The sequence below is a fragment of the Pimephales promelas genome, chromosome 23, assembly GCF_988280905.1.
Source record: "Pimephales promelas chromosome 23, fPimPro1.hap1.1, whole genome shotgun sequence".
Taxonomy (NCBI): Eukaryota; Metazoa; Chordata; class Actinopteri; order Cypriniformes; family Leuciscidae; genus Pimephales; species Pimephales promelas.
Window position 1 is genome coordinate 27,743,909 of NC_142791.1, and position 10,562 is coordinate 27,754,470.

General features: G+C 36.4%; 1 protein-coding gene across 1 annotated transcript; it reads left to right on the forward strand.

Moving 5' to 3' along the window:
- Nucleotides 1–1,242: 1,242 nt before the first annotated feature.
- On the forward strand, nucleotides 1,243–8,985 carry srsf9 (serine and arginine rich splicing factor 9). The gene is made up of 5 exons (XM_039676424.2): nucleotides 1,243–1,383; nucleotides 2,117–2,470; nucleotides 2,558–2,763; nucleotides 5,229–5,401; nucleotides 8,334–8,985. Exons 2-5 carry the CDS (start codon nucleotides 2,313–2,315, stop codon nucleotides 8,553–8,555), a joined length of 759 nt encoding a protein of 252 aa, XP_039532358.2. The 5' UTR covers nucleotides 1,243–1,383; nucleotides 2,117–2,312; the 3' UTR covers nucleotides 8,556–8,985.
- Nucleotides 8,986–10,562: the final 1,577 nt, after the last annotated feature.

A 10,562-nucleotide genomic window follows, 5' to 3' on the forward strand; every position in this document is an offset into this window, starting at 1 on the left:
AATTCTTAATATGATGTCATCATTCCATATGATGTCATAAAAGACAAAGATTTGAGTGTCGCTTATACCTGATCAGTCCTTTATGAAGCATTGCTTTACCACATTCACGGCCAAAGACAGAGATAACAGTGCTCATCAATGTAAAGGATGGACATCTATAGCGCTCATGAACCGGTTCTGCTGTTGAAGGAGAACAACCTCTCAATTCTTTGTTCTGCTAGATTGGTTCGATGTTTATAAATGATACACTGTCAGTATTGAGCGATGGAAGGTCACATGAGAAAAGCCCTGAAAAGATGAAATGTCTGATGTGGTCAATACACACCCTGCTCATGTTGTGTCACGCAGAAATAAATATATTTATTTCTTATTGTTATTTTAGTAGGACATGCATGTTACATCAAAAAAAAATTTTTTTTTAACTATAATAACCCTGATGACAATGGAATTGTCACTTATCAATATATTGGATTTAATTGGACATCAAAAGTATTTGATTTAATTGGTCTTTAAGATTTTTTTTTTGCAAAACATTGTTAATTAAATACTTTAAATAACTGAATTTTAACAGAACAATAATAAAATTAGGCCAATATTTTTGTTATTAGACTATAATAACATTTGAGCTATAATTATTAATGTTTTATTTTAACCATAATAACATTTTATTTTATTTTAGCAACAATATAATTTTATTTTAGCTATATATAATTACAGTTTTATTTCATTTTAAAAATGACATTTTACACATTTTAATGACATTTTACTCTTTTGTTTTTATGTTAACTATAATAACAGTTTATTTTATTTTAACTATACTATATTTTATTTTACCAATGACATTTGACATTTTGATGACATTTCATTTTATTATATTTTTATTTGAGTTATATACCTATAATAACATTTTATTTTATTTTAACTGTAATAACATTATTTTAGTTTTGGCTTTTCTTTTCTTTAAGCTATAATTACATTTTTTTTAAATATAATATTTGATTTGATTTGATTTTGAAATATCAGTAGCCTACATTTAATTTATTTTAACTATAACAAAATGTTACGTTACTTTATGTTACTTGAATGGCTTTTAAAAGTATTTTACGTGATTATTTTAACTATAATAACTTTATATTTATATATAATATATTTATTTATTTATTTATTTATCGCAGATGTGCTTGTGTTTTGTCGTTTTGTCAGTGTGTCGTTGCCCCATGGTCGCTGCGCGTTCACAGGTTTCGGCGGTTTCCTGCACTTGCGTGTTTCCGCCTGAAGGGGGCAAGTGGCGCGTTTTAGATTCTCTCACTTCCTGATCCGGGGAGGAGAAGCGCGTGCGCCTGTTTATCCTCGGGTTTTTAATACGAGCTTCAATTTATTAAGGTAAATCAAACTATAAATTCCCCTTATATTTATTTTTTCCACACATTCGCGCACGATGAAAAAGGCAGACCTCGTTATTCGCTCGTGTTTTGTCATTTTGCTCTGAGCAGTTGGTCTCAACAAAGGAGCTAGCAGCTATTATGCTAATGTCATTGTGTTGTATTGCTACTAAACAATACTTAAATACGACAATTTTATGCCTAGTTTAAGTGTTTATTATATAAACTAGTATAAATGAATGAATCTAGGTATATATTTTAAATTGCGTGGGGAATTAACAACATTATAAGAGATGTAAGATGTTAGCACTGTTAGCAGCTGTCATGGCTCCTCCAGTCATTTGCATTTGACTCCTTTATTGAACATACTCGTATTTATATGTTTCACATATTTGTATAGTTTTTTTCTCTGTACAAAGCCCATAAGAGTCACTCATAATGCCCTACTCACTACAAAATGTTTTACAATGTTTGTGTTGAATGAGATTTAAAATATTAAAAGTAGTTTTTCTAGATCTTGGCCTAATGTATGGTAGCTTAAAACGTGTTCTGTGTCAAAATGAGATGATATTTTCCCTACAAGATGTAAATCACCATTTAAAACATGCACACATGTGCTTCTTAGACGTTATTCAAATATTTTGTGGTTGATTGGAAGCTTGATCGTTCAGTCCCTTGTTCCTCATCTGACCCTCATGTACGTTGATATTGACTGATAATCCTGTGTTTTTAAGTTTTCAGACTGTGGTCCTGGAGAAGGTCCTCTGCTGGGTTACTTGAGCTCGACATGCACTGCTTCCACCAGAGTTTAGAGTTGTAAATAGTGGCTTTTAGAAGAACGGACTAGAGTTTGGATGTTTTAAACACCCTGACCCGGAAAAAAAAACGCTCTCTTTCCTCGAAGGCTGCAGGTCCAGCGAGGTTTAAGCCATGTCGGACGGACGGATCTATGTGGGAAACCTTCCCATGGAAGTTCAGGAGAGGGACATTGAGGATCTCTTCTACAAATATGGAAAAATTCGGGATATTGAGCTGAAGAACAACAGAGGCACCATCCCGTTTGCCTTCGTGCGATTTGAGGATCCACGGTGAGTCGCACGGCCTCAGAGAGCTCATGGACGAGGCTTTTTCAAGTGTAGAACGAAAATTAGGAGCACTTTCCTCTCTTCCTCTAGGGATGCCGAGGATGCGGTCTTTGGAAGGAATGGATATGCTTTTGGAGACTGTAAGCTGCGTGTGGAATACCCTCGTTCTTCCGGATCCAAATTTAGTGGACCTTCAGGAGGAGGAGAAGGTGGAAGAGGAGGAGGAGGAGGAGGAGGGCCACGGGGAAGGTTTGGGCCCCCGACACGTAGATCTGAGTTTCGTGTGATTGTAACCGGTGAGTTAACAGATTTGAGATTGTGGCACCTTCACTTAAATCTACATTACATTTGGGGTGTGCGATAAATTTCATCTACAATAATATTGTGATTGTTGTTTTAAAGGGATAGTTCACTTTGAAATTAATTTTTGATATGTTTTATCTTACCTCAAGGGCATCCAAGATGTAGGTGTCTTTGTTTCCACAGTATTTTCAATTTTGACATTTTTCAGTCAAACCGTTGTTGTCTATCAGTCATACACTGGAGGCTAAGGGGGTCCACCAAAGAGCAGCACAGAGAAGTCCAAATTAAACATGATTTAATGACTCGTAAATGTAAGTACACACTGATGGCCTAAGACACGAAACGAGCGGTTTGTGTGAGAAAACCAACAGTATTTATATCGTTTTACCTCGTGTAATCACAGTGATCTGAATCAGTTGTTCAATGTCCAACTGAACCGAACTGAATCAGTTCAATGTTACGCCGGAAGTGATCGCTTGCGTGTGACGTCACACAATATTTACACGGAGATTTCGGAAGTTTTACCTTTTACTAAACATATTTAAATATACCGAAATCATCTTCCATTGCGGTTTCCCGTATATCTAAATATGTTTCGTGAAAGGTAAAACTTCCGAAATCTCTGTATAAACAAAGAGTGACGTCGGTGCGCAAGCGATCACTTCCAGACCGAAGCGCCCGTGCCGTCAGATCATTTTGTCATGGCTGTGATTACAAGAGGTAAAAACGATATAAATACTGTTGGTTTTCTCACACAAACCGCTCGTTTCGTGTCTTAGGCCATCAATGTGTACTTACATTCACGAGTCATTAAATCATGTTTAATTTGGACTTCTCTGTGCTGCTCTTTGGTGGACCCCCTTAGCCTCCAGTGTAGGACTGATAGACAACAACGGTTTGACTGAAAAATATCAAAATTGAAAATACTGTGGAAGCAAAGACACCTACATCTTGGATGCCCTTGAGGTAAGATAAAACATATTAAAAATTAATTTCATCCCTTTAATGATGTGCGATCTGACATTATTAAGTGTGTCTTTAACTTTACAAAAACAGACTACGTTATACGTAGTAGGTTAGACTTGTGCATTTAGTGTGCATGATTTACTCTAGTAAAATGCATTTATAATACCCTCAATATATTACCTCTGTGTGTCTTTTAGAGTCCCCCGTAGTCAATAATTTGACCCCTTAAATCATCTTTGATCACCAAAATTACATATTTAAATGTTTTTTCTCAGGACAAAACAATCTTCATGCCTTACAATATCTTGAATGTAACTCGACACCCTTGCCTCATTTAGTATGCGCGGTTCTATGAATATGCAAATGAGCCCCGCCCCCACTCACTCAGAGATCCACTGGTTGTCGATCACACGTTGATCTGATTGGTTACAAGGTGGTTTGTGACGTCAGAAACACCAGCGATTTCAGACTGTGTTTTTGTCTTTGGTTCACTGCAGTTTTAAGGAGGAAATACTCAGCAATGCTGTCCACTTATCAACGCACACATGTGTGTATTAAAGCAGATTAAAAACACCACATAGACATATAAACAAAATTAAACGCTGGATTTTAAGCATGGGGGACTTTAATCCATGTCAAACGAAGAGTGTAGTTTTTTTTCTAAATATCAGCATGATTACAAATGTGATAATGATTTTATGCAGAAATTTTTTATATTAAGTGGCTTATTTTAGACACAGTATTTCCTGTTCTTCCTCAATTCGTCAACAAAAATAGTTCCAAACAAAACCACAGGACAGTTTTGCGTCTCTGAGCAATACAGGTGTTTCCTTACTGAATGAACGAATCACTTGAATGAATGATTCAATGACTCATTCATTAAGAGTCGTTTATGAATGAATCAGCCGTTTTAATGAATCGGTTGAATGTCAATGACTCATTTACAGTGACTCACTGTCTCCTAGTGGCGGTTTTAATTTTAAAATAGTCTTTTTAAAAATTTTAAAAATTCAGCGTTTTATGTCTAATTACTCACATTGTGTAAGTGCAGGTGAAACGCATCCGTGTCCCTCTGAGCTCCATTAAACAGTGTAAATGCATCTAAATGCCACTTCAGAAGCAGCTTCTGCGTTTCCTCTGCATTGCAAAGATGAATTTTGTTGATTTCAGTTGTTTAAAAAAGATGATTTCTGTCACTGCCACGAACTGACCACCACACAGAATATAAGGAATATCAAAAATATGAGTCGGCCATCCACCCCTAAACCTAAACACTATATAAGTTCACCCAACTATGATGACTTCTGCTTCTGAGAACCTTAGAAATGTCATATTGTTTATTTACCGATAATCATAATGGATTGTGAATGCTTGACTTTATTTTTGCAAATAGATGTTAATTTGTTTACATGCATATTACACAAATGTTTACAGCACTCTGGAAGTGTTTTGTAGATGGGTTGATGAACATAATAAAAACCTTTCCCTGCAGGTCTTCCTCCCACTGGCAGCTGGCAGGACCTCAAAGACCACATGCGTGAGGCTGGAGACGTGTGTTTCGCTGACGTGCAGCGTGACGGCGAGGGCGTGGTTGAGTTCCTCAGACGTGAGGACATGGAGTACGCGCTGCGCCGTCTGGACAGCACAGAGTTCAGATCACACCAGGTGAGGAAACCACACATCCAAAGTAGGGATGTTAACCGATGACCGCTTGACTAGGGGTGGGCGATATGGCAAAAATATCATATCACGATTTTTTTTAGGAAAATCACGATCACGATTTTTTATAAGTTGGTTTTAATATTTTGCAAGTGGCTGTTCATTACAGCCAAACTAATTTCCCTATGTTATAAACAAAGCCTTGGGTAACAAAAGAAAAAAGAAAACCACACATTTAGGCCAGTGGCGAAGATAAAAATCTTTGTCATTATTTTCTTTGTTATTAAAAAAATAAGACACATTACACAAATTAATATTCAAATTAAATAAATAGTGCGTTATTTTTTCAGATGCAGTAGGTGTATTTAGCAGTAGCATTGAAGAAAGTAATTAAATGAACAAATATGAAATTAAAACACTACATAGACTTCACTGAATAAATTATTGATTCTTATTAAAGCTACTATTAAAGTTCTCGGTCAGTGAGTGATTTTCTCCTTGTGTTTTTTTTGTTTTATTAACACTAAAGGGATAGTTCCCTCAAAAATTAAAATGGTCTTAATTTACTCTCTCAAGATGTTTTAAACCCGAATAAGTTTCTTTCTTCTGTTGAAAATAAAAATTATTTTGAATGATGTGGGTAACCGAACAGTTGCTGGTCCCCAGTGTATAGTTTTTTTTCTCTCCTGGAAGTTAATGGGGACCAGCAACTCTTTGGTTACCCTCATTAAAGGGTCATGAAACCCCAAACTAAATTTTCTGAGATTATAACAGAGGTATGTGTGTTGAACACCATTGAAGACAATGTTAGCATCTGTTGGATTTAATAATAAGGTTAAAATGGTTAAATTTGAGTTTTTTTCCGCTTTTTTCGTCTTCCGGGTTTAAAATCTTCATCGTAGCGGGTGACGTGGCAATGCACTGCACAGTGCGTTGATGACTCATAGGTGTTATCCTATGAGAAGACACGGCCTCTTAATTATTCATGACACCACGTGGATCTTTCCAACGACAGACATGACAAACTGTGATATCGCGTAGTAACGTTAGATGAGAGAGGCAATCATGGGACGCAAACCATTTGTTTTCATGGTGCAAAGTCCAAGTGCGTTGAATATGTTCCCCGCGACTCTGGCTCTGGACGGTTGGTTTGCCATCAAACACGGACACGTCTAAACCTGATCCAAACTATAGTGTGTGCCGCGAACATTTTCGCGAGAGAGCTGCGACAAGTGGAGAATGATGGACTTCGCCTTGTTGACAACTAATCCAAGTTGCGTCTTGCGAGTGATGCGGTATCCCGAGGACTTTCTATCCCTTCAGAGGTGTGTGTAAAATGAGAAGTCATTTATTATGAGGGTTCAGAGGGCGCGTAGACTATGCACTTTCTTTTACCGTCTATGACTATGCACGGAACGATTTTTTTAAGCGGAAATTAATAATTTTTTTTTACTGAAATGTATTTATAGTGTCTATATAAACCACTATATATTTTATAATGACATTATAAATATACATGTAGCCTACATTAATATGTTTTAATTAGAATTACGATTACTGTAGGCTAATATGTGTAGTAGGACATTCAGTTACTTTTGGAAGGACGATAATAAAGTGTCAGTGTACTTCATAAGACTTTAACTTTGCCAGCTTCAGACCATTTCACAAGATGTAAACAAGACTGGTCCAGAAGCACTTCCTGTTTCAGTTTGTAACTGTTTTCTTTATTTCACATGTAAAGAAAACATCTTAAAGATGTTTGTTTAACTTTTTGATTCAGTTTTAAATGTTCTGTTGGTTGTATTTTATCCCAGCTTTTTTGTAGTGTTAAAAAACTGAAACAGGAAGTGCTTCTGGACCAGTGTTGTTTACATCTTGTGAAATGGTCTATATAAAAATCTAGCATTTCCTCACGTTTTACCATTGCTTTTTAGTGACAGTCGAAAATGCATGGGACAGTGACAGACAGTGATGGTCATACCACACCCACTCCCTCCCTTCTTCTCACTGCTAGCCACGCCCATTTCAGTTGCATTTTTCAAAAAGATTTTGAGCTAGACTTGAGCTGAAAGAGGGGGGTTTCATGACCCTTTAAAGGGGACGCATTAAAACGGGTCGCTCAAAGACGCACATCAGAAAAGGGGCCTGTGGAGCTATAATAATGAGGAATTCAGACCCAAGCATTGCAGTTATGTCATATAGACCACAACGGTATGATTTATATGTAAAATTGAATGATTTAAAAGCATGATATGTACCCTTTAAGTATGTGTTTGTTGTACAGCCACTGTGCAAACGCATCATAATATGTGAACGCACTAACAGCACGCTCCTGCACCGCAACACACTGCAAACGGGTGTGAAACGGACGTTAGATCCACCAACAATTCTTAGAAACTTCGATGTGTTTAAGAACTCTTTTTTTCGTACAACAGCAGCACGCATCTTGTTTGTTTATTAGTGTATGCGGATGACCAGTCATAGACCGGAAACTGATATGCCGACTTCTGACAAAAGCGGAAGTTCGAAAATACGGTTGTGCACATAGCCCATAAAGTAACTAATTGCATTACTTGGTTACTTTTTAAGAAAAGTAATGTCACATCATTTTTGCGTCTTTTTTTAATAACAAAAAAGTTCTATTTTTGGGCAAAAGTAAAGCGGCAAAAAATTTAATAATAAGGCTGAAGGAAATGCAAATTACGCGTGTACGGTGCGCCGCTCAAGCAAGCCTTTCAGCTGATGCTGCCATTTCTTTCATATTGTTAATTTTTGATAATGTCTGTTTGAGTGGATTTTTTGTTTTTCTAAAGACAATAAAGAGTTGATCACAAAAAGTTGATTACTTGTAATGCGTAACCCCCAACACTGCATATAAACAACGTTAAAAGTTAGCGATAATACCCCTGATTTAAAGTTCCTGTTGTTTGTTGTGCAGGGAGAGACGGCCTACATCAGAGTCATGGAGGAGCGAGGCACAAGCTGGGGTCGCTCGCGTTCCCGGTCCAGGTCTCGCGGACGCTACTCGCCCGCGTACCAGAGCAGAGGGTCTCCGCCCCCCCGGTACCGATCGCCGCCGCGTCACATGACCCGCCATAGCCCGCCCTCCCGCCGCCCCCCCCTCCAGCATCACAGCCCGCCGCCACGCCACTATCGATGAGCGCCAGCTCCTTTTCTCGGCCGTCACGCCCTCTTATCCTTTCTCAATTTTGTAATTTACATTCCATTTTAGGAACCCGAATGGCCTTATTCACCGTTCAGTTCATGCGAATATGTAAATGCTCATGTGGATGATAATGCGTGTGTGTTTTCAGAACAGATGCGGTTGTGATGAATAACCCGTTTTGTCCTTTGTGATTGACATGAGGCGGCATTAAAGACGTGCTGTGTGTGATTAATCTGGTCTACTTCATAAACATAAATATTTTTTATGATTTGAATAAAAGGCTGGAATTTTTAAAATGTTTCTTTCTGGAATTTCCCCCTTTGTGATTTTTTTTTTCTTCTTTTCTGTTTGTTTTGTATCATGTGATGACTGTATGCATAATTTTTTTTCTTTTTTTTTCAATTAAAACATCAAGTCAAATTTACTCCCACAATGTATCGCGAGTCATTTTTACACACCGCCGTGCCGTTTTACAGGAATAACAGAAACAATGACAGATCATGAAACATTTTTGAATTATCAGTAATACTTTAATGAACTAAAATGATGCATCAATGTTAACAGGCATTGTCAGTAAATGTTAAAATGAGCATTAATTAAGATTCATCAAATGTTACGTTTGTTGTCTGTTAAGGGTCTGTTATTGTCTATAGCAGTTAATATTTTATTAGTTATGTTGAGCTCTTTATATTTTTAGATATTGATATTGTTTGAGAAATTGCTAATTCAAACCGTAAAATGTTTTTTGTCTTATCTGAGCCAAAACTTTAATCATTTTAATTTCACGGGGTAGTACTAAATGATCACAAGTGAAGCACATTACAGGCTTATTAATTAACACAATCAGACTTTTTTAATTAGTCCCAATAGATATTTTTCATTAGTGTACTGATGTGACACCACAGATTTAATTAGGTTTCAATAAATAACAAAATATGTTGGATTCTGTACATCACGGATTTGTTTATGACAAAGTGTTAGAAGTTACACTAACATGGAGGAAACATTTTTTTTTTTAATTTTGAGCATACGTATACCCTTTTTTATTTATTTTGTGTTCTTCCTCCCTAATATGTATCTATATTTTCTTTAATATCTTTGAATATATATGAATGTTATCCTCAGTTCATCATATACAATCAGTACCTGATGTTAATAATGTTATTAAAGTTTTTTATGATGCTGTGGAATTCATTAGAGCATTATATGTGAAACGTTTGAGTATATTTTGTTGGAATAAACGTTCAATAAATCATAAATAAATACTGAGCTCATTAACGGAAAAAAATGATGGATGACCAATCAAATCAAAGAAGGCGGTGCTTAGTTCCCCCGTCACTCTTCATAGAAACCGCGCGAATTTCAGCTCGGCTTCGACGGTGAAAGAGTGAATGCGAGGTAAGATTTAAATAGCTGTTTCACTATATAAATAATTACTAAAAGATCAACATTTATTTCCAGTGATGCAAACTACTATGTGTTCTAGTCAAATTTTGTGTTGAATGTAAAATATAAGTTGAATCATTTAATACAAAAACCATTTACCACGCCACGTACGAATCAGTGCGAATGGGTGTAACGTTACATTTTAAAATATATGTATTATTTGTTAATCGTTCAAACTGATAAAAACGTGTTATTTTAACTGCAGTTTGTCTTGTGAAGCTTCGAAATCTTTGCGAATCACATGTTTCGAATCAGTGTTTGATTCAGATTTCAATCAAACCAGATCAAACTACCAAAGTCGCATGATTCCAGTAAACGATGTTATGTCGTAACCATTTCGATATTTTTAACGGTTATTGATCTCTCTGAACCCGTGCAAATATGGTTTATTCTTTACATTTTGATCGGTGCGTTTCTTTCTGAAGCTTTGAAAAACATTTGCGAATCATATTGAACTGATTGATTGATTCAGATCGCATATATCGATCAAACGGAGTCACGTGAGTCCAATAAAGGATGCTTAGTTTCAATCATGGTTTATGGATTCTCATCTAA